The sequence below is a fragment of the Apodemus sylvaticus genome, chromosome 14, assembly GCF_947179515.1.
Source record: "Apodemus sylvaticus chromosome 14, mApoSyl1.1, whole genome shotgun sequence".
Lineage (NCBI taxonomy): Eukaryota > Metazoa > Chordata > Mammalia > Rodentia > Muridae > Apodemus > Apodemus sylvaticus.
The window spans coordinates 78,462,633-78,487,614 of record NC_067485.1 but is presented as its reverse complement, the minus strand read 5'-3'; the positions used below and the strand labels follow the sequence as shown (position 1 = coordinate 78,487,614).

At 46.6% G+C, this 24,982-nt stretch overlaps 1 protein-coding gene across 7 annotated transcripts in view; it reads left to right on the top strand.

Annotated features, from left to right (window-relative positions):
* Positions 1-19,206, top strand: part of Usp6nl (USP6 N-terminal like) — a 121,840-nt gene extending 102,634 nt beyond the window's left edge. For all 7 annotated transcript variants that reach the window (XM_052157764.1, XM_052157763.1, XM_052157758.1 and 4 more), the window contains 2 exons: positions 2,069-2,221; positions 13,223-19,206. In XM_052157764.1, the coding sequence (XP_052013724.1) occupies positions 2,069-2,221; positions 13,223-14,607 (1,538 nt within the window). In that variant the 3' untranslated portion in view covers positions 14,608-19,206. The remainder of the gene's footprint in view (positions 1-2,068; positions 2,222-13,222) is intronic.
* Positions 19,207-24,982: the final 5,776 nt, after the last annotated feature.

The following is a 24,982-nucleotide window of genomic DNA, read 5'->3' as shown; positions in this document are numbered from 1 at the left end:
ACAAAACAAAAAAGACTAAAGGCCTTTTAGTCTCCAGCTGCAGTATCTCAGGGCTCTGCTGGTATGATGTATTGGTCCTCAGGAGCCAGGAAATGAGGTTTTCGATCAGTTTCATTTCAAACTTAAGCCCCAAGACTCCTCTTGTAGCTCTACAGAGGTATGGCTCATGGGTAGCCTAGAACTTAATGTTGTGTGTCCCCACACTTAGTGTGCACCCTACCCTCATATGTCATTCTCAATGACTTGTTCAGCATTCTGAGCTGAGGGCATTGTCAAGTGTACGCTCGGTGACCCTGCTCTCCCTGGCCACACTCAGTGCTCTCGTTGAGATGGCCTGGCCACTGACTCGAATGAGGTGAGCACAGAAGGAACTCATCAGCCGCACGTCCCTGAGATGACACCTCAGAGTCTGTGACTTTCCAGGGAAGCTGTCAGAAATATTGTACTCATGGCCGGCACACAGGCTAGCACACCCTATGCAAAGCATTGATAGCATAGTTCCTCCCTGGAGTCTGGTTGTGCCAGTGCTAGATGGAAGCCCTTTTCTCCTTCTCTTCTGCTTCTCCTTTCTTTATCTCACTACTCTCGGTGCAGGTTTAAATAGATCAAAATATACTCAAAATGTGTGTCTTAATTAAATAATAATTTAATGGTTTGTTTTCTTTATAGCTCTCCTCTCCTTAAATTATTTTACTTCATCTGACTCTTTACCCCTTGAACTTTGAGCATAGCAACTACTTTACTTGCCAGTAAATCATTAAACTGTGTAAGCTGTGAAAAAAATCCTGCCTGCTCTTCAGTCTGTCTCTTGTTTAAGAAGCAAAGCTCGTAGATGTTGGGCGGGTGCTCTGTACCTCCATGTGAGAAGTCAACGTTGAGGAGCAGGGCAGAGATGTCGCTCTGGGCTGCGAAGCTTCACTCAATGACACAGGACATTTGGAGGAGTGCTGGGTAGATGATGAGCACAGGAAGTTCGTATAGCAGAACTGAAAGTTACTAAGAGCAGATTTTAAGTGATTTCCTCACAAAAATAAGTAGGCTTGGTGGTAGATCTAACACTTCTTCTTGTAAGGTCTGGGCAGTGACATCGTAGTGGATATCTACTCTATCCTTTCTGTCTGTAGTTTGATTTTTTTCCTAATAAAACTAATTTCCTCAGTAGTAATAAAACAAGTAATCTTGTTTTTAGGGAAAATTTGTAACACTAAGTGTGGAGTTAAAGAAGACTTGTCAGGGGGGGCTGGAGAGATGGCTCAGCAGTCAAGAGCACTGACTGCTCTTCCAAAGGTCCTGAGTTCAAATCCCAGCAATGACATGGTAGCTCACAACCACCCATATGAAATCTGATGCTCTCTTCTGGTGTGTCTGAAGACAGCTACAGTGTACTTAGATATAATAAATAAATCTTTAAAAAAAAAAAAAAGAAGAAGACTTGTCAGTCTGAGTTAGAGTCCCAGCCAGTAAATTAGATAAATACATGTTTATGGACTCTAGGAGCTCTTGCTGTAGATTGCTATGAATGCCAAGACATGGTTACTTGTGGGACCATGGTGTGAGACAGTCTGTAGCCTGGTTGAAGCAAGGCCACTCAGGAGACCCAGTAGAACATTCTACAAGGGGCGGAACCCATGAGCTATGCTTCCAGACTGCTGACTCCTCAATGCCATAATCCTGTGGCCAAGAGTCACATCAGTCACATATGGACAGGCCCCAGGCCCCTAGTGTTCTGGCTGGAGTCCACCCTATAGTCACCTGGCTACAGCCAGGCTGCAGACTGTCTCACATCACGGTCCCACAGTTACTTTTAAACCAGTGAGAAAATATTTGGTCATGTATACCTTTCCTCTCCTAGTCAGATCAGCCTGGTTGTTCTAATGTCAAAATAGTATCCTACTAAGTTTTAATGATGTTCACAATGTGAAATATAAGGGGTGTGTGTGTGTGTGTGTCTGTGTGTCTGTGTGTCCTTTTTTGTACCCTCTTTAAAAACACTATACTCAAAGTATATCTCTTTTCAGCCTAAATAGAACTGTTGACCGGCATTTTCGTTTCTCTCGTGCTTCCTTAGAACATCTAATGAAGTTGTCTATGGAAGAACTTGTAGAATTTCTTCAGGAGACTCTCGCCAAGGATTTTTTCTTCGAGGATGATTTTGTAATAGAGCAACTTCAGGTTTCTATGTCAGAACTAAAGCGGGCAAAGCTGGACCTCCCAGAACCTGGTAAGAAGAGCCCTGGTGCTGCTAGATCAGAGCCAGGACTCAGCTAACACTGACTTTGTTGTTGTTGAGATAAGCGTTATACTTGGTGATAACATGATATCAATTAGTGTCTAACCGGCTACTAGAGGATTTGCTTTCTCTTTTTAAAAGTATTGAAAATGTCATGCCTTTGCACAGTGTACGTGGTCGCATCCACGTGCACCGTCCACCCACCTCTCTCACCTCCCTTCCTTCCCTCCACTGCCCACTCTCACCTCCTCCCTGACTCAGAGTCTTTCTAAAGAGTTGTTGTTATTAATTACCTCCTGGTGCAGTTAGTGTTGCATAGATGTACAGGTGTGTACAGTCATCCTTGGGTGTGCGGGAGGGGACAACCTCCCAGCAGCTGTATCCCCAAAGGACAGTGAGTCTCCCTCCTTCAGACCTTGGGGCCCTTCCTGCGTCTGTATTGGGATTTTGGCTATAGAAGTGTCTTCTGTGACCAAAGTTAAGAGCAACACAGATCTGTGGTGTAAAAATTAAAAGGTGATTGATGGCATAATCATTTAGCAAAAATAAAAAACAAGAAAATGGAAACAATGGTTAGGGCTGATAACCTTGGTAGTCGTGGGCTTTGACCAGCTTTATACGTCCAGGTGTGAGAGCAGTCTGTACAATAGGAATCATATCTAATCAGAGGGTGGTTGGCTGCTCCTCTGTCGGCCATGACACTGTCGCAATAGCAGTACATTTTGCCAGGCAGGCTAGTGTTGTAGCCCTCAGAGTCCAGTGCTGGCTGAGACCATGTTTGCCACCTCTCCACAGTGGCCTGCACAGCACCTTCTGACACTCAATAAGCTGTCTAAAAGAAATCCTTTCCTGGTTAATCAAGGTTGATTCTTTGTGTCCTGGACTGAAGTATCTCCAGCAACCGGATCTTACCATCTAATAATGGTGGTCAACCTGGAGGAGCGCTGACAGCCGCGCTGCTGTGGCTGGTTCTAGGACTGGGCTGGCCACTAACTCAAAGGGAGAGATTTCGTGCCTGTCACAGAATTTTAATTTAATAAGCCATGTCTTCTTTTCTTTCACATGTAAACATGCTGATTAAATGTAGCTCTATTAAAACTGAATTTTAGAAATTTGATTGATAAATAATAACTAATTTGAAGAGGCAAACAACAAATATTTTACACTGATCATCTTGTTTTGAGAACGTAGGTACGATAATAGAGAAGTAAAGCCCTCATGTAAACGAGGAAAAGGGGCTAAATGTCAAGGCCCAGGCCTACCAAAGGCACCACCAAAAACTGAGTCCAGCCTTCCCACTCTGTGCAGGCCTCTGTGTGGAGATAAGGCATGTGTAGGCCGCTCCACCTATTAGGTTTCCTGCTGGGAACTTTGCTATAGATTTAAAACCTCAAAAGAAAAGTATTTTTCTTATTTTGGCAGAACAGATAGGTGAGACAGGATGTACATAAGTTGCCGTGAATGTAAAAGGATACTTATAGAGGTAGGTGTGGGATCCGTGGGGACATCACAGGGCCACTGAGAGGTGAGAGGGGAAATAAGGAAACCACGAAAGGTTGGAGTAGCAACCTTTTTTAAATTTTAAGTTCTGACTACATACTATTTGACCAGAATATCATGTTCTGGAATTTGATTAATTTTTGCCATTTTTTTCTTTGACTGTTGCTCTAGCAGATAGTATGTTTGGTAAGGGATCAGGAAAGGGAAAGATGTGGGAGATAGATGAAAAGCAGAATCAGTTATTTATGCTAACTGGGTTTGGCATTTCCTGATCATGCGCCTCATTTGATGTCTTGTAAGAAAGGAAGGAGAATTACATCCATGAAGAGTTGTTCCCCTCAGGAAGACCAGGCTGCAGTGCTTTGACTAAGGGGAGGGCTTTAGCCAGCACTTGAGTCCTGGGGTCATTGGAATTGACAGGACCACACCTCCTCACAGTGGTAATTGAGTTGAGCAGGGCCATGGGAAACTGTGGCCTTCCCCAAGTGAGGTCGGCCTCCCTGCCCACGATAATGATGCCTACTTCCACTAATTCTCCCCTGGAGCAGGAAATGCATTTACAGCAGCAATTACTATACCCTCCCATATTGATGAAGAGTTGAAGGCACTTTCAAATAAAAGATACACGTAGAGAAGAAAAGACACATACCTCACAAATACGTGGTGACATAAACTTGAAACCTGTGTAATAGATCATGATGATAACTGCCTACTTTCCACCTAATTAACAACTAATGTTCAGAATGCCATGTGTGTCACAGATGTGACCTATGTGGCACTTTCCCATTTACCTCCTATAAAAGTAACTAGAATTGTGCTCCTAATTCATAGGAGTAGCAGTGACAGTTTGTAATATATTTTCACTAGGAAGGTGAGGAGAACGTGGCTGGAAGTTAAAAGGAGAGGGTGGGTGATTAGAACCGGAAGCACCCAGGGCTAGACCCTGCTCCTGTCACATTGGCAGTTTCAGTTGAACATGGCAAGATCACCTGCATCTTTAGAACAACAATCTCTTTCCCTTAGTATTTGTTTTCAGAATGTCCCTACCCCCTGGGCTGCTGTTTTTTCTTTTCTGAGTGATCAAATGTCACGTGGGATGAGTGTGGTATGCAGTTGTCATGGTGACATGTAGGATGAGTGTGGTGTGCAGTTGTCATGGTGACATGTGGAATGAATGTGGTGTGCAGTTGTCATGATGACATGTGGAATGAATGTGGTGTGCAATTGTCATGGTGACATGTAGAATGAGTGATGTGAGTTGTCATGGTGACATGTGGGATGAGTGTGCAGTGCAGTTGTCATGGTGACACGGGTGAATGTGCAGTGCAGTTGTCATGGTGACACAGGTGAGTGTGCAGTGCAGTTGTCATGGTGACGTGTGGGATGAATGTGGTATGCAGTTGTCATGGTGACATGTGGAATGAGTGTGGTGTGCAGTAACATTGCATCAGAACACTCCGTGCCCTGCCAACCCTTTAAACTTCTTGCGGGTATGGCTGCTTTGCTGCATGCATATCCGTGCACCACATGTGTGCCTGCTGCTTAGAGGGGTCAGAGAGGGCACCAGGTCCTCTGGAGCTGAGTTACAAACAGTTTTGAGCTGCCATGTGGGTGCTGGAAATCAGACATTGGTCCCTTGCAAGAGTTAACCTGCTGATTCAGGTTAATTTCTGGGTCCTGTCCTGTCGATTCCAATGACCCCAGGACTCAAGTGCTGACTAAAGCCCTCCCCTTAGTCAAAGCATTGCGGCCTGGTCTTCCTGAGGGGAACAAGTCTTCATGGATGTAATTTCAGCCTCACAGCCATCCTTTAAGAACACAATAATGATACTCCCGTTGGCTCCTTACGCACTACACTAAACTGTATGTTTGCTAAAAGTGTATGGCAGAACCCTCACAAGTACATGGTGCTGTGACACATAGCTGTGGCGTTTGCTAGAGGAGCCCATCTCGTTCCGGTGTACATCCCCTGAGTTTTAAGTCTAGTATCCTCCTGTATTTATTTCATCTGTGAGCTTGTCTGTCTGCCCGCTGGGCATTGTCTGCAGGTATATAGTCTCCTTGCATTTAAGGAAGTCCCTAGCATACTGTGTATTTTAAATTCTTTCCACAGATTTTTTCCCTTGTGGCTTATTTGTACTATATACAAATTTAACCTACACAAAGATTTCCTGTAAACTTTGCTGGGGTTTTTAAAAGCTTAAATGTTTTTAGTAGGTCTGTTTGATTAAGTCTTGCACAATGGCTGGGTGTCTCACCTACCTGTTCCTCTCACTGCATACTGTAACGGGGTCAGTTATCTCCAGTTAACCTCTCAGGTTTTTCTAGTTTCTCAGTATTTCTGGCTATGGTAAAATTGTCAACATTCACTAATGCTTAGTTATTTAAAATCTCCTATTCTTTATAACTCCTGGAACAGAATCAGCTAGAGTAAAGTTTATGAAGTTTGTGTTTTGGAGACTTGTGAACATTTCTCTCAGCAGCATCAGTTAATCTGGAGCTACTGACTCCTGTGCTGTCTCCTTCCTTACAGTGCTGGGCAGGTGGTGCGGATGGCCAGACACTTCCAGGGAGGTCCAGGTCTTCAAGAGAAAACCCAAGCCTATAGCATACTTAGCTGACTAGAACCATATCCCCTACCTCCTCCTTTTGCACCCCTCCTTCCTCCCCTTCCAGCCCAGCTGGAGCCCCGGGGGGGGGGGGGGGGGGACACAGGGAGGTTGGCAGCTCCCGGGAGCAGTTTTGCCCAGGGTTTATTTGAATTATCAGCTCAGCTTTTCCTAACATCTTTTGGAACATATTTATTGATAACATTTGCTTTTGTGTTTTGTTATATGGTCTTTAAGGACAGTTTTTCTGCACATGTTTTATTTAGACTTTTAAAATTAGTATGTCATTTGTTAAAGTCCAGATTATAATACCTAGGGTTTTTTTTTTATTGTTTTTGTTTCATTTTTAAAAGTTAGCATAACATTTTTAGATCTAGTAATTTTAACATTATTCTAAAGAATTTAGTTAATGTTTGGTTCTATTTCTAAATAACTACAATATTTTATTTTAGATTGAGTTTATAAATTTATTGTATCCAACTTCCTTTCAGAAAATCGATGTTTCACATTAGGCACAAATCTTGTGTTCTTATAAAATCACTGCTATCTTCTGGGCAGCAGCTCGGTGGGTAGCAGCCCCACCCAGTCCCCCACGGCTCCTTGCTCAAGCCCCAGTACTATAAAATAAAACAAACCAATAAAAGAACTTGGAACCCTTCTCATCCCTTAGACTGTGCTGGATCTTAATTTTCCTGAATGTACCAATGCTATCTATCTGTGCATTTAAAAATCAAAAATTCAAATTAGTAACTATTTTATATATGTTAAATCAGTATAAAAAAGGCCAACTATAGCCAAATCCTCTTAAATATTTTTAATATATAAAAATAGAAAAAATAGATTCTTTAATTAGAAGTCTGGTGTCAGTCAGGTGCTGGCTTCCTTTTAACTTGTGTGTGTGTAAGTCTGGGGCCTCAGGTGTTGGACTGTGTTGATAAGTGTGGGGTGGGGTATAGTAGACACACGCCCTGGGGCTCTTGAGCTCTTAGCAGACACCCTAACCGAGCTGCTCCCTCCCCCTTGCTCGCCCACCCGCTCGCCTGCTTGCTTGTCTCTCCGTGCCCTTTGACGGGTTTACAGGAAGCCTGGACAGCAGCCCACTCTTCTTTGTTGTTTACTTCTGGCCTTTCTTTTTGAGGCAACCTGATAGAAATTTGTGTTATTTTATTTATTATTTGGTAGAACTGTGAATGATTTTCATTGTCATTATACATCATTATTACCAGTCTATAGATTAAAGATGGGGAAACCTTGGGTTCAGAGTTAAATATTTGTCTAACGTCATCCAGCTGCGAAATGATAGACATTTTGGCTGATTCCAGGAGTGATTTCACAGCAGAGCTGTCTATTATTCAAAAGTAGCGTCTGTTGCTGGGACTGCCGGAGGACAGAGGGAGGCCCTCTTTGGCATTAATTTGTCTTTGTATATACACTTCTTCAGCATTTAGTTCTTGGGCTTCATCCACTAGTTGTCTCTGAATACGTCTGAACTAAGCTGGTAATTTAGACACTGACTTGGGCGTTACGACTCACTTAAAGCCTCTCGGTCTGCCCACAGGATCCCTGCAACCCTGGAATGCTCTCACTGTTTGGGGCCTGAACCCAGTGCTTCTGCACGCACCTGGCTAATCGAGTTTGGTGTGTGAGCACTCACACTCGTGTGTGTCCTTCAGAAGCAGACACTACATCTCAGCATCTTCAGTATCGATGCCTCTGGCACATAGCTGGCACGCTTTGAGTGGTGGTGGTCCTTTTTGAGATAGTAGAGTCTGTGTACAAAACATCAGCGCAAAACATGCTTGAGGGGATTGAGCTGTTCTTTGTCATGTGTGCACACGTCAGTCAGTTTCACTGTGTGTTGAAAATTGTGTTCTTGCAATCTGGCAGTGGTAGGAGGCTCACCAGAAGAGCTCAGGAGAACTGTGATTACATCTCTCCATGGGTTCACAGAGTTGCTAGTGCCTCTGAGGCAGCTCACTCCACCCTGTAGTAGAGTGTGGTGTCCACTGGGTGGTGACAGAGACCCGAGTAACACCAGAAGTGGACAGGCCTGAGGAGACAGAAAAGAAAGGCACCCTTTTACCTTCTTGGGAAGTTAGACTACTGTTGGCATTTTGGAGCTTTTAAAGACAAAAATGCTAAACAAAAACAAAAAAGAAACAAACAGTTTTGTTTTGTCCTAAATTGTATTAAGTTACCTTTCTTGTGGGTGGGGAGAAGATTGTTAGCGCTTATCTGACTGAAGATGGGTGAGGAGCCACTAACACGATGTCCTCACACAAAGCTCTCTGGCACATGGCTGGAGCTCACCTGTGCTTTCAGGAAGAAGCAGAAGGAAAAGGTCCATTTCTGACATGAAGCTGGGCACAAACATCAGAAGGTGCAAAACCACATTCCTCTGTTCACTGAGAAGAGTCTCCATGAGAAAGCGGTGGGGGAGGGGGCAGCTTGAGTCTTCTGAACATAGTTGCTTGGGAGGAATGAGGATGTAGGACATCAGTTAACCCAAAGATTGTGTGTGTGTGTGTGTGTGTGTCTGTCTGTCTGTCTGTCTGTCTGTTGACAGATTTACTTAAATCTACTTTTGTGATAGAAAATACTTATTAGATTAGGATACACACAGTATTTCCTTGGCCAAGTAAAAGTTACATATTTAATCTTCACAAAGGGAAGGAAGGAAGGAAGGGAAGGAAGGAAGGGAGGGAGGGAGGGAAAATCACCTTTGTGTAGAAATTATGTAGGTTTGTCCTCTTAATTTCATTATAACAGAGGTCAGATTGCTTGACAAAGAAACTGTGGTCTGGTCTGGCCACCGGAGTTAAGAGACTTTTGAGACATCATTTAGAGCCTGTTTCTTTAAAGGGGAATTTGCTCATGGGTTCATAACTTCCTGGGGCCACCTCCATCTCTTGCCCTCATGGGGCTCTGGTTCCTTCCTTTCTGGTCCTCTCGACGCTACCTACCACACCTTATTCCTCTTCTTCCACGGGCACTTTTGCAGAGACCATTACTAGATATGAAGAACAGGTGTACTTTGATGTGGTGGCCATGCTGAGATTCACAATTGTAATTGTCACCCAATACAATTGGGTGGGGAGCAATACAATTGTAGTGTCACCCAATAGTCGGTCAGCAAGTGTTTCTGGAAGATTTCTGCTGATGCTGCTGTCACAGTCTGTGGTGGTCTGGCTGAGACTGGCCCCTACAGGCTCTTGAATTTGGATGCCTGGTCTCCAGTTAGTGGAACTGTTGGAGAAGGATTAAGGGCTGTGGCCTTGGTTGAAGAAGTCTGTCACTTAGAGTGGGCTTTGAGGTGTCAAAAGTTCATGCCAGGCCCAGTCACTGTCTCTGCCTGCTGTCTGCACCATGCTTATCTGGTTTCCACCATGGTGATAATGAACTAACACTCTGAAATTGTAAGCAAATCCCCAGTTAGATGCTTTCTTTTGTAAGAGTGGCTTTGGTGGTGGTGTCTCTTCACAGCAGTAGAAGAGTAACTAAGACACAAGCGTGCCTTAGTGTCTCTTAGCCTGTTCCCATGCCCAGCAGGGAGAGGAAGCGAGTGGACAGTTTGGAACTGAGCACGCAGAAGCACTCTCTGGCCCAGACATGCGAGGCCCCTCCTCGCTGTGAAGCACTGTGGGCTGGCTTGCCTCACTGCTTTTAACATTTAGAGAAATTGATTTTTAAGCACTTATAATCTTAGGAGGCACTTGTCTTATTCCTGTCTGTTGCCTCCTTATTGAAAAGTTTTACTGGAACAGTAAGGCCATGTCCTCTAAAGGTTTTGTGCATTTAATATATTGGCCATGTGCCGTTTCCACATAGGTATCTAATGAGGGCTTGCTATTTAGGAGATAATCAGATATTATGTAATTTTGTGTGTGACTCTCCTCCCCAGACTCGACTTTCTTAACTGTGAACTGTGGGTGTTCTCACTCAGTGTTCCCCATTGTCAGTGTGGGCATGTGGCGTTGCTCTGAGGGAAGGCGAAAGGAGAAGCCACGGGGCGGTGGGAATGCGCCATGGGTACTGTAGTGGGAAGAAGCGCAGACGCTGGGCCCGCTGCTCATCACGAGCTCCTGTTAATCCAAGAAATGAAATCTGCTGAGTTTTCTCTTTAATTCTTAAAAACAAATGTAAATCGTATTAATTTTTAATTTTATGTGTATGGTTGTTTTACTTGCATGTATGTCTGTGTGTCACATCCATGCAGTGCCCACCAGGACCAGAGGAGGCATTGGGTTGCCTGGAATTGCAGTAGCAATGGTTGTGAGCTGACACTGGGTGCTGGGAACCGAATGCCGGAATCTGGAAGAGCAGCCGGTGCTCTGAAGTGCTGAGCACCCTTCAGTCTCATCTCCTTCAGCCTTCCACAGAGCAGGCGGATCTCCAGGCTGGAGAGCCGGCTGAGCTGTTATAGTCTAGACCCACACCTTGTCAGCCGGCTCTCCCGTCAGTCGGCCTTCTGTAGATAGACCTCTCTCTCTACTTACTCAAGTGTAAAGTGTGAGGCAAAAACTTTTCTTGGTCTTTATCCTGAGAATCGACTTTCCTGCACCTGTATAGAGTTCAGTCAAGTCTTTCTCTTGTACAGATGGACTTCATGGCGATGTGTGCCCAAAGCCAGCGTCTCACGGCCGCCACCGCAGTAGAGTGCAGGGAAGGGCGCAGGCGCTGGCCTCAGCCTTGGGCTGAGCTCCGCGTCTGCTCCATACTAGCCATGACTTCTTCATCTCCCCCTCAGTCTCCTCCCCTAGGAGATTGTGAACTCGTGCCTGTTATCAGTGTTATGTTACAGTGCTGACTGACACAGGGTCGCTTAATGAACGTCAGCAGTCGTGATTGCTGACCTTGTTGCTTATTGGTACCACACTTTGAGTCTACACCACCATTTCAAGTACTTCAGGTTATAACTCATCTGTTGAAAAGTTCTAGAGTTTTACACTTAACTCAGGACAAACTCTCCGGCCCTCTTCATAGTACCGTGTGTGGCTGGGTCCGTCTCTGGCCTTCTCCTGGGGCCTGTCGTCCTTGTTCAGAGAGAGGGTTCTTCCGGCTGCCTTCTCGCTCTGCACTGCCCCACTCTTGATTTTTAAACTGTTCTTACCACTTTAATTTTCCTGTTTGCTTTGTTTCATTCGTTTGGATTGGATGGGACTGGATTGGGTTGGAATGCTGGTAATGAGAAGCAGCGCCTTCCTTCCACTGGCTAAACAAGTGCTCCTCCACGGCAGTCTGTTGTCTGTGCCACGTGGGTTCCGAGAGCAAGCTTGGGTCCTTAGCTTGGCAGCCTTCTGGGTCCAGTACAACAGAACATCGGATCATTATCTTAAAATCCTGAAGAAATGGATCTATAGCTGTTATGTATCAACTAAAGCTTCCTATAAAGAAACAAACAGTATGAGAATTCTAAGAGTAGTAAACATAGTGCCCTACCCCTAAAAAAGAAAAGAAATAGCAAGACTATGGTGCTGGGGCTGTGAGGAAATCCCATCTCCTGCTCACAGAACCCCTGCAGGTCACAGTCAGTGAGCATCCGTTAGATGTACCGTTAACCTTGTACTCAAGGGTCAAAATGTTGTTTTATAATAACAGTTAAAACATTTTTCAGTTTTTGCAAATGAAATGTTTAATTTTTTCATGGTAATCTGGTAATGCTGTGATAGAGCATTTAAACTACATTCTGCTGACTGGCCATTTCATTGCCCCTCCCTCAGCTGCTCACAATTCTGTTAGTTATTTAGAATATAAAAGTAAGTGGGCTGGAGAGATGGCTCTGTCAGGCCCACTGCTGCTTAGGAGGACTCCGCCCCCACTCCCAGTGCTTACCTCCTGGCTGACAGCCATCTGTAGCCCATTCTAGGGGATCTGGTGCTGTCTTCGGAGTCTCAGGCACCAGGCAGGCACACACACACACACACACACACCACTCACAACTCCTTTTAATTAAATAAATTACCTAATACGGTTTTCATTACTTTTAAATTTCTTTTTCTGTCTTTACATTTTTAAGTAGGGTATTATTAGGATGTCTGTTTTCAGTTGGAGAGTATTTTTCTTTTAAGTTTCTTTTCAGTAAGTTATAGTGTGGAAATACCCAGGATAATAACAGTTTGGGGAGAACTTGTGGAGTAGAGTAAGGTACCGAGTGACCTTCAGCTTTGACAGATCTGCTTGAAGCTACAAGCAAAGACCTCACTGACTTCAAAACTGTTTCAGTTGAGATGTGGTAAAATGAAAGCAACGTAATGTATGTCTCAGCTACAGACCAGCTCTGTTTACTGAGAAAGCAGGTCACAGTGTGGAAGAAAATACAAGAAATGGGCGTTAGGCAGTGGGTGGCCTTGGCCTATGAGCTGTCCTCACCTGCACAGTGCCTGCTTAGGTTCTGAGGTTAGCTCTGCCTCTGTGTCACTTTCTATACAACTCACTTCCTGTTAGGCACTAACATTTGGCAGTGTGAAAATGTGTGTTTACACACGTAAGATAGTCTGCATATATCATATGTCCACAGTGCATCTCTTAGACTCGATTCTCCTTCATGTGTTTGCTGCACTGATGCATGTGTCGTAAGTGTTTGCTGCACTGATGTGTGTGTCGTAAGTATTTGCTGCACTGATGCGTGTGTCATATGTGTTTGCTGCACTGATGTGTGTGTTGTAAGTGTTTGCTGCACTGATGTGTGTGTCGTATGTGTTTGCTGCACTGATGTGTGTGTTGTAAGTGTTTGCTGCACTGATGCATGTGTCATATGTGTTTGCTGCACTGAGGCGTGTGTTGTAAGTGTTTGCTGCACTGATGTGTGTGTCGTAAGTGTTTGCTGCACTGAGGCATGTGTCATATGTGTTTGCTGCACTGATGCGTGTGTCGTTCTTTGCAGGGAAGGAGGACGAGTACCCGAAGAAGCCCCTGGGCCAGCTTCCACCCGAGGCTGACTCTGCTTGTCTTAACCACTTGAGCAATGGACAAAGAACTGTTGGCAGGCCTAGCCCCAAAATAAGCAGCAGGAAAGAAGATGGGTCACCTCACAAGAAACATGAGCCCTCTCCTACACACCACAGCAGAAACAGCACCCCAGAAAGAGCCGGGCAGTCACGGCGGAAGTCCGTGGATGTGGATGAGGGTAGTAAAAATCTGAAGCATGAGGCAGATTTTCAGAGAAATACTTCATCGGGTGCACAGGACAGTTCCAGGCACTACAACCACGCAGCTGCTAACCAAAATAGTAATGCAATTTCAAACATCAGGAAGGAATTTATGCCCAAATGGAGAAAACCATCTGACACCTCAGCTATTGAAAGAACTGCTAAATATGCCATTGAAGGCAGAAGTCACTCAGCGCTTCCCGTCACCGTCCCAAGCTCTGCTGAGACCCGATTGTCAAACTCAAGGCAAAAGATGAAGACTTTTGATGGGGGTGACGGGAAGCGGGGTTCTAATGCTTCCCAGTATGACAATGTGCCTGGGGGTGAGAATGAACACAGTGTGTCTGCAGAAGAGGGCCCGGAGCGGACTCGCCCTCCCAGCCCGAGGAAGCGACCCGAGCCAAGTCCCAGCCCGCCGAAAGGACCCAACAAGTTTACGTTTAAAGTGCAGCCTCCCAGCCATATGCGATGCCCACCCCAGGCAGAAGAGGGTGATCACAGGGCGGCATATCCACCCTCCTACAGCAACCCCCCTGTCTACCGTGGAAACTCTCCAAAACGCGTCCCTGTTCCCCACAGCGGCTATGTGTCCACACAGGTCAGCCTCAGACCTCGCGTTAGCCCATCCCAGAGACCTTACGGGTCCTCTCTTTCAGTTGACACTTCTCCAGAGAAAGCCTATGGCCGCCCAACTCCTGTTGTTCTGCCCTCGAGTCGAATTGAAGTCCTTCCCATTGACATAGGTGCCAGAGCGTACGGCAGTTCGGGCTCACCAAAGAACGGGAAGTTCGTCCTCCCTCCAGTGGACTACTTGCCAGAGAACAGGAAGTGGTCAGAAGTCAGTTACACATACAGACCGGAGACGCATGCTCAGTCGTGGACTCAGGATGCTAACCGTAGCCACTTAAGCAGTTTACCAAAATATGCAGCCTTCCAGCACATACCTTTTCAGGACCACGGCCTTCCAGAAGTGTCTGTAGACAGTCCAGTGAGGTATCAGACTTCACCAGCTGTGGAAGATGCCAGTCCTCCCGGGTATCCGTACGCAGGGCCCTCACCTTCAGCATATCACTACAGAAATCGAGAGGGACTTTCTGTTCAAGAATCAGTATTGCTGTGAGAGTGTGGCTGTATTCACTGACAACAAGAGAATAGAAACCATATGAGGCCCGCATTGCTATGTTTATAATTGCCAGAGCAGTATTTTTATATTGTAAACAATTCGCGCAGCTCAGTGTGTCAGTAGCGAGCGTGTGGGAATGCTCCGTCCTGGGCAGAGGCTGCTGAGGAAGGGCGAGCGATCGAGCCTCCTGGCTGAGCCTGTAATAGAGAAACCTGGAGACACAGCAGCGGCACTCAGGGCCGCACACAGCGAGCTCTCTGTGCTGTTCCCTCCATGTCCCCCATCCCCGCCCCAGACCTGTTCTGTCTGACTGCTGCTAGAAAGCACCAGACACCACAGGTCAGATACTCTGAGGGCTGTCCCTCGCCTTTTAGTAGACGAGGCAAACACCTGTGCATGGATTTTATTTTATAAAACCACCTTTAATCTAGATCCGTGGAATAACAGTGGGTTTTTTACCCCTTATCTCTGCCCACCCTGCCCAGACATACCGTAACCCAGGCTCTAAACTGAACCTGACTAGAGATGACTCCAGTCCTTACAGGCTGTCCTTCTCCTCAGCTGCTGCCGTTTTACCTCCTCCTGGAGGTTTAAAGGCTGCAGAGAAAGGCTCGCCACCCAATGGTGCCTAAATGTGGGTCAGTTACCCGGAGTGGGCAGCTGCACAGCAGTCACTGTGTCCCTCATGTCCAGGTGTCTCGGTGCTGCTGGCCCTGGGCTGTGGTCTGGCCACAGAGTGAGCTGACGTGGCTGTGCAGAGCCCTGGGCGGCAGCAGGCTGCCTTTCACAGTCCCTGGAAAGCAGCTTTAGCTGCACGGAAGGCTGCTGCCCACCCAGCTTCCGGTTCCCACCGGTCCGGGGACCGTTCACACAGGCTCTGCCTGGCACTCAGCCTACAGAGTATGGGCGGATACTGCTACACTTACCGGGCCATTACATTACCCAGCCAAAATTGTGAAAAATACCCTAGTGGTTAATAAGGATCTAGAATTTTGATCTTTGTTAAAGGGGGGGGCTGTTTCATAGTTTTGAAATTTTTTTCAGTGAAAAATAATTGAAGTTCATGGTTTTTGTTTTGTTTTTTTAAAAGGTGATTATTCCTTTTATGCTATCACACACTACTGTCCCCAAGGCACTGGCAAAGTGCTGGGTTCTCCAAGAGCGATGGCTGTGTCTCTGTGGATTCTTGTCCACTATTACCCTCTTGTATCTGAATATCAGAAACCAGAAAGTCCAACAGTGGGGACTTAAGCTTTTGAGGTACAAGCTATGTCTTCATGAAAGTAACATTGTTTATCTAGCAAACGTGACAATATTTTTATGTATATAATGATTCTAATGTAAGTTAATTAACGTGGTAATGATGTTATTAAGTGTGGAAGCAAATGCAGTATATTAAAGGTGAACACCACACTGAAACTCCCAACTCCTGACAGAATAACCAGGCTCTTGATTTAGATCATGTGGAAGGTGAGAAATAAATGTATATAGACACATAGCCGAGGATATTAATTTCAGTTCTTAAAGTATGACTGTGTGACTTGTAAGGAAGCAAGCTGTACAGTTTAGTTCATGATGGCAGCCTCTATGCCTCTTCAGAAAGTATATATCATAGTGGTAAATAATGTAGATTATATATATATATATGCAATATATATGGACACACTATTTTCTTATGTCGTCTATGGCATTTTTTTTATCTGTATACTTTTTGATGTGATTGTTTTAACATGCTAAAAGTAATCCGTGTATTTGGTTCTGTGTCTTCTGTGTGCAGGTTCCCTGTGCCATGCGCTGCATTCCTGGGCATGCAGGGCCCGGCAGATGCGGCCCGTGTGCAGCGGCAGCATTTGTACACTCGCTGCAGCATTTACACACTTGCTGCTTGCACTTCTTCCAGTGAGGCCGTACTTAGACCGCACACCTCTCTTTGGCTTAAGGGTTACTAATGACAGTCAAGTCTCCCCTCTATAAGATGTATCTCTGTTAGCTTCAAGTGGGAAATCTTAATTTAAAATTATTTTGCCACTATACAATTTTATTTTAAATTTATTTTTAAATAAAAGAAATGATAAGAGAAATAATATTGACAAGTGATTCAAAATCTATTTATAGCAAATGTTTGCTGAGGCCACTCAAGGCAGAGCAGCAGCCGCGCTCCACCCCTGCACGCCCGCAGTGGGCTTGCCGTGGCTAAGGCTTCCCTCGTGGGAGCTTTGCCCACTTGTGTCAGAAGTAAGCATTCAGGTGTGGTATTGTATGTTTCTTAGGAAGGGGTCCTGCTGATCTTTACCTAACAACTTAAGGGTTTGGGTTTTTTTCTTTTGGTAGGGGATTTGTTTGTTTTGTTTTGCTTTGCTTTGCTTTGTTTTGATTTGATTTGTTTTTAATTATCAAGTCTAACCCCAGACCACTTAAATCCTATCTTGGGTAAAACACAGGTATCAGGGACGCATACCCCCTTGTGTCCTAATGCTGTCATCTTGAAACTAAGAAAAATACCCAAGTTGTCTTATGTTTCTATTGTGGGGTGTTTAAAAATGGTTTGCTGTTGTTGATGGTCTGCTTTCTGAAGACAGTCTTGCTCTATATTCCCACCTGACCTTACTGTGTACACAAGGCTAGCCTAGACCTTGAGGCGATCCTCCCTCGGCCTCCAGAGTACTGAGATTGCAGGCATGCGGCTCCCAGCTTCCTCAGCACAGGGGTTTTGTGATAGGAGTTTTGATTGTCACCACTGGTGAACTAGCGTTTCAAATTCTTCATAGGTCAGAAGTTTTGGAGCTCAAAAAGGGATATCAGGCACGTTAGGACAAAGGCCACTGGCAACAACATTGTCAGCGGTCCTCATTTCGAGATTTCTGCTGGTCACAGACGAATGGCTTCGAGGAAGGAGGTACAGCCCTCTCACCCCTACGCTCACCCCACTCTTGCAAAGTAGACAGCCTTCAGACTGCCCGCCACCGGTGGTCTGCTGTTCAGCCCAGCTGTTCAACCCCTGAGTGAGGAGACCCTTCCCTGCTTCATTAGCGTAGTCAGTGCTGAGCAGGTAGAACTCCGGGGACTGTTGCCACACTTGAGAACATGAGAGGACCGTTTTGAGTCCACAGGTAATCCTGAACAGGTGCCGTCCTCACGTCTTCCTGAGTCTCCTGATGTGTGAGCACGGGACAGCTGACTGCGCTGAGCTATAATTTCAGGGTTCTGTGGGTTTGCTCTGTTTTCATACTGTTTTGTTCTCTGTCATCAGGGCTGCTTTCCACAGACCCTGAGCCTCAAAACCTGCTCTTCCATTGAAGGAGAAGAAGATTGGGGTTGGCTTACATTTCTACAGTGTTAGGGGCGTTGGAGAATTGGAGCCAACATCCTATCAAAAGAGTTCTTGAGTCAGTTTAGTTTAGTGTCAAAGCAGCTTCTGTTGGGGCGTGTGGGACTTGAGGACTGGGGGTGACAGGTTTCATCATCCAGTAGACATTTGGTTATCCAGAAAACATTGGCTGGTAATTTGCCAACATATGGGACCCAAAGTCCATCCACAGTGAGTACATTCCCCGGAGATGTCCAAGCAGGCCAGTCACCCACATGACAGAGTTACTCATGAGAAAGGGCAGAGTGTTCTGTGCATGTTAGTCAGGCTGTGTGGGCTGGAGGCTGTCAGGTCTGCCTGGTAGGGTGAGTTTGCTATCCAATAGTTGTATGACTTTGGGCAAGTCCAGTCCCCTTCCTGGCCTCACTGTCCTTCGCTATAACCTGGGCATTTGAGAGGTGTGGGCAGAAGAGAAGACAGTCATGAGCTGACTATTTGAGTGACAGGAGTTAACAGTGATAGTGGTTTGATCTCTGTACCTGTGTCAGCTGCTGTTCTAACTCCTGGTAGGAACCGTGATGTTACAAACTCTGCTCTTCCGGGAGCTTCTATTCTGACCCACTTCCTTATCTCTAAACTGAAGGTGTTGTTTGTTTGTTTGGAGTTATCTTTGATGTTTGGTTGGTTGGTTTTTGATTGTTGCATTTTTCCTGTTTCCTAGGATTGAGTTTATTGGTTTAAAAAGTGTTTGATCAATGTCAGGCACTAATACTTGTTGTTATCTGGATTATATGTTGCAGCACTAGGCTGTAGTGGCCAGGAGGGATATTACCTTGTTCCCATGAGGTTGAGAGTCTGGTGAGCAGCCCAGGGGCAAAGGCAGTCAGCTTGCATGTGATACAAGACAGGACAGGCAAAGCTGGTGTGACCTGAGGTAGTTGGGTTGGTGGCTCCCAGTGCAGCAGACCTGCCGGAGGTGGGGCTGCAAAGTCTGTTTGGATTTGACCAGGGGAATGCTTGCCGGCATCCTGTCTCTCTAGAGCCAAAGTCAGATCACATGGTTTGCAAGCACAAACAGGAGGTGGTGGCAAGGCCTTTGAAGGTTTGGATGAGATGTGATGCACACAGGAAGGACAGGGGACCCAGGGGACAGGGAGGAGGCGTGGTCTTTGGCGGAAGACAATGCTAAGGAGGGATCACTTTGCCTGCTGTGTTCTATTGCCCCTTGCTTCCGGTCTAGGTCCCTTTTGTACTCAGAAGTATTAAACACTGATTATTATTAAACCTTCTGCAATGCAGCCTTGACTTATTTGGGGAAAATCACAATCAGACGACAAACCCGGCAGCATTGAGCAGATTGATCGCACATGAGCGGTACATGAGGAACCGGTGAAAAGGAAAGGGTCCTTGTGCGTGAGTGGGGGTGGGGAGGACTCTGCCACGTGCTAAATGTAGCATTTGTAACAGTATGTAACATAATGGCAGCAAGCAAAGGCTTGCAGAAAGTTGGGGCCCTCTTGAGGGAGTTAATGAGCTCTGGTACTCCGCACTGCAGTCTTGGCAGGTGGTGGAGTCCTTCTGGGATTCAATTTTCAGAGTCTGGCAAACAGCAGAGTCTGAACACAGTTCTTTCTGCGCCATATTCTGAGGGCAGGGCGCCCGCCCTCTAGGCTGCTTGCCTCCTCTGCAAGGACCTTGAGTGTCAAGTGGGAAAGGGCAGGTGATGGGGAGACCCTGCTTAGGGAGCGGACGGGGGTGGGGAGGACCAGTGGCCATGCTTTTACCTACTTCTGTGACAAGGACCAAGGAGTGGTACCCAGAGCCATGAGTGCTATGAAGCAATCAACCTCGGCCTAAAGATGGACTCTCCAGAGAAAAGACGGGACTTGGAGTGGCTGTGTGGTGGGTGTAGCCATGAGCCCAGGCCGAGGGGAGGCTTACAACCACGAGAGGTCAGGCAGCTGTCAACTGTTGATGGGTCACAGAAAGAAAGACAGACTCACGGGAGTGGCGTGAAGAATGGTGCCCGAGAGCTGTGAGAAGGCGTCTCCAGGGTCCTCTGCAGTTGCCGGTTTGACCAGTGACCCAGAGGCCGGCCATTGAGGCTGCCAGGAGCTTGAGGTTGGCATTTAACAGATTCTGGGTTTGGGGAGCACGCTCCGGAGTTTCCGGTTTCCCGGAGCCTGGCTGGACTCAGGCTCATGGTGTCACAGATTTTCCTGACAATGACCAGAGCATGGACCCTCGGCGAGACAGGGCGTATGCTCCACTAGGGACGGGGTTAATGTCATTGACAGTTAAGGAATTTTTCCCAATTAGATGAGCAAAAGACCCCATGAAAATGGGCCTATAGTATACTAGCTAACGAAGATGGGCCCACAAGGAGACACTTTTACCAAACTGCTCCAAATCCCCATTCAGCAGAGACCTGAAATGTAAGCAGCTGGCAACGGTGGCATTCTAAACTGTGGCATTTCCAGTATCAGAATCTACATATTGCATTATTAGGTCAAGCCATACGTATTAAAGGATGTTTTGTGGTGTTCTTTACAACAAAACAAGAAAACCGGAACCTGAGTGACTGTGGCTATATGACAGGGTATGTTATGTTACATATAACATGTTCCTCGCATAAAGGAATTCTCCTGATTTTACAATGTGTAGGTACTTGTATATGTACTGATAGTTTTATATGATATCTGAGTTTTTGCTGACTGATGTCACTGAAAGTATCCCTTGACCCCAGTTGGCCTGACACTTCTGCCTCGGCAGCACGCTGTCAGAGGATTGGAGAGGAGGATGGCTTGGAGACTGAGCCATCAGGAAGGTTAGGAGAGGTTCCTGTTGCAGAGAGTGAAGGACCATTTGAGCAGAGAGACAGGACAGCAGCCACACAGCATGGAGGTAGCGAGGGGTGGGGCGGAAGCCGCAGGTCAGAGCTGGCTGCTGAGGTGGCTCGGCACTTAAGAGCCCTGGCTGCTCTTCCAGAGGACTTGAGTTCGGTTCCCACCACCCACATGGTGGCTCACGATCTCCTATAATCCCAGTTCCACACTCCAGCCTCTGAAAGTGCACACACATGTGCAGGCGTCGCATACGTAATACATCTGGGGGGTGGGGTGGGGACAGGCTTTAAGTTTTGCTATTAGCATGTTAGAAAGTGATGCCCAGTGACTAAGATTTTGAAAAACATAATGATTTAAATTGTTTAAAGGCAGATATCTCAGAAATAAGAAGACCTTAAAAAATAGAGACTCTTAGATCATATGTTCCATGCTAAATAAATCAGTGTTGGACCTAACAGTTGCTTTTTGAAAGTATGTCTGGGAAGCCGATCTTTCTAGCCCTGGCCAGCCCTGATCAGAAGCACCAGAGAGGAGGTGGAGGAGGCCTTAAAATATGACTTGATGCGCATTTTAAATACACCAGATTGAAGCACAATTAGTTATATGTTTGCATTTTATCAAATATGTACCAAGAAAAGCACAAACTCAGGAGCAGCTGTGCATAAATGGAACTAGAAGAGCGCGAGCCCAGGACGCGAGGGCCTTGGGCCGATCTTGAGCACCCACACTTGGTGTGACCGCATGTTAAAGCTGGAGGCAGGAAGATCGCAAGTTAAAGGTCATCCTAGGCTGCCCGAGGGAGTTCAAGGCCAGCCGGGACTGCGGAAGATCCTGTCCCCAAACTGTAACAGCAAAACACAACAACAACAAAAGTCCTCTATATTGATTCATTAATCCACTTTCCAAATTAGAAAAGAGCCGTGTGGGTAAGCCTCAGGATCCACACGGCGCTTGGGAGCTCCTGGGAGTGTGCACTGGGCAGTATGCTGGGAACATGTGGTTATAGGAAATTAAATTCCTTAGACAAACCAGATGCTAAAGCTCCTGCCAGAATCAATATGCCACGTGAAGTCCTAGAGACTGATACACACCACAGCTACTAATTTATGGATAGGCTTTTGGAAGTAACTTCAGAAAAGGGATCCAGGCTTGAAGCCGCCTTTGAAATGCCAGCTGGGGTGTGTGCGTTTAATCAGAGGCCTGAAAAGGAAGTGTAAAGATTCCGCCATGATCTATGAATTCTGGCTGAAGTAAGCCAAGAGAGGCTCAGGTGGCGAGAGCGTGAAGAGGCTATGGAAGGGACTTTGAGCACTGCAAGGAAATCTGGAAGTTCTTTTAGGATGAAGCTTGATGGTGAGCGGCAGGGCAACCAACAGGCTTTCCCGGAATTCAGTCACCTGGATATTTCATGTGAGGACAAAGAAGCCATTAAAAGCACAAACAAACCTTTGTCTAACCAGGAAATGATTCACAGCTCAAAAACCGCCAGAGATCTCTCAAGATACCTCAGGCCACACCAAGTGCCATGAGGCTTGGTTCTGTACCAGTAGCCAAAAACCTAAATGGTCTCTAAAACGTGATCAACATTGGCTGACTGTGTGTGTGTGTGCCCGCGCATGCTCACACACACTTGTGAATTCACACATTTGTAGGTGCGAAAGCTAGGGCTTGCTTGTGAGGTCAGAGGACAACTCTTCATTATAGTGTAAGCCAGGCTAGTTGGAGATTTTCCTGCCTCAGCCGCCCGTCTCTGCCCTGCTCTGCTGGGATTACAGATGCTTGAACCGTTGCATTCAGCTTCCGGGTGAGCTCTGGGCATAGGGCCACAGGTCATGAGGCTTGCTGTCAAGTGCATCTTACCCACTAGGCTCTTTCTCCAACCCCACTCCAGGACTGTCGAGGGACCGCTGAGATGCCCGCGCTAGGAAGGAGCCAGGTCTCAGCATTCTCAGCTCTATCCGTTACCTTTCTTGTCACTAAGCAGACACATGGAACTTAGGAAGGGTTTATTGGGGCTCATCGTTGAGAGGGTGTGGCCACCACAGTAGCCAAGGAATGGAAATTTTCATGGCAGTGGAAGTATGTAGGTGACTCCTGACACCTTGGTGGACCAGGAAACAGATCTCTGGGCTCTGCGGATCTGCGTACCTGCCTTCCCGTGGCCCACTTCCTCTGGGCCTCCGGAATATTCCACAACCCCCCATGACAGCTCTGCCAGCGGAGAACCAACTGTTCAAACACACGAACCTGTGTGAACAATTCACATTCAAGCCGTAGCACCAGCCCCTGCTTCATCTGTGTGCAGACTTAAATCAGGGGCCCTATAACGTTCGCTCTCCTCCACTCTGAGACTGAGAGAGGACAAGAAGCCAGATGATGTAAAACTAGCCAACCAACACCCCCGTCAGGAACATTCTAGAAGTAGTATTTTGATCTACCATGGTGGCCAAGGAACGGTTGATGCTCAACCACCCTTAGGGCTTGGTGGCATGGCTGTAGACTGGCGCTTGCGAGCAAGCCATTTCCCAGGCTCAGGCCTCCTGAGGACAAAGCTTCTCTTGAGAAGGCAATTCAGCAAGTTCTTGAGGGAACAGGGTAAACTGCTGCTTTGGAGGATTCCTGGGGTGGTGTCCGTGAAGGAGCACAGGCGATGTAGGCTGCAGAGGCAGTGTGTGTTGACGTTTTTCTCCTAATACACCATTTTTCCTTTCTAACTTGCATGAAGATGGGATAAATTATTTAAGCAAAAGTTCTTAGGTGGACAACAGCCACTCTGTGTTTACTTCTCTGTGTATTTCCACAGGAAAGGGAGATAATGAAATTTAGCTTAACCAAGCTGTGGGTTGGAAGTTATAACCTACCTAATTCCTTAATTAAGCTATCAATTAAGCTCGTGTCTGCGCCACCTGCTATGCCTGGGCCTTGTGCCATGTAGAAGTTGCCAGCACTGACAAGCTTGTCCCCACAGAACCCAGGGCTCCAGTCAGTCTTCAACCTTTCTTCCCCATGGCTTCCTCTTAAGGGATATTATTAAAAGTCCACTGTCAGGTCACCCAGTTCATTCATAATTCATGCAAGGTTACAGAATGCCCAACACAGCGGCAGACTTGAGGACTCCCAGCGTCCCGAAGGGAGCATTCCGTGTTGACTGTACCCGGCCAGCCACCTCTTTTACCCCGTGTGTCCCAAGTTTCAATTCCGTAGGGCAGCATTAGGCTGGGACCTAGAGGAGAAAGACAGATGGAGGAGGCATAGCCCATTCATTGCCTTTTGTAACCAGGATGGGTGTGCAGCGGTGTTAGTTGAGTGAATGCATGGATGAAAGAAAAAGAAAGCTAGTGGGTGTTGAATGTGGGTGTCACTAAATGCTTTTATAGGACTCATTTCAACATACAGGAAGCTGCCGACATGCCTGCCCCGTGCCCTCCTAAGAAGGAGAAGGGATGCTCCTTTTGTAGGGTCAGAACTGGTCTCAGGTTGTAGGGCTCATAGCTGTGGTTGTCCCCAGAGCCTGGAATGGAGCCCCTCGTGTGTGACCGCCAGCTGCACAGCCTCTAACTATCGGCACGTCAGGGACAGGCGCTCCCTCTTGTACTCCCCCGTGAGTAGCTGAACCAAACAGTCTCCTAAGCATCCCAGAAGGAAAACTCGGCCCCCAGTTTTGCTGTACTCTTCTCCTTGGGCAGGTGTTTTTATCTCAAGAGGGGAACGATATTTTATTTACCAATAAGGGCAATGTCAAGGGTCAACGGAAACACAGGCTGCAGGCTGCTGGTGGCACCAGGGAATGCTGTGGCACTGAAGACGAAGCCACCACAACTCCTTCCATGCTGACAGGACCGCTGTGACGCTATTTCAGTTCAAATGTGATCAGCTTGGATGTGTACCTAGGTCACTTGAATTGTCCCGTGAGTCCCTCCTCCTCACCGCAGTGAAAACGCAGTGAATGTTTGCTTTGTGTTGACAGTTTCCTTAAAAACCCATTGGTGTAGAAGCAGGTAAGGTTCCCCTCCCCCCGCCCAGTCTTTCTGTCCCAGGAAGCAAGCAAGCAAGCAAGGCTAGCATGTCAGACTGCACAGCAAGAACAGACATCCTGAGCAGGGATGGAGAGGGGGGCTGCTGATTTAAGGTACTGACGAAACCCTCTCTGAGAAGTTGGCTTTGGGAAGACGGAAGCTGTTGAGGAGCAGACATTTAGATGCTTGCAGAAGCACTCTCA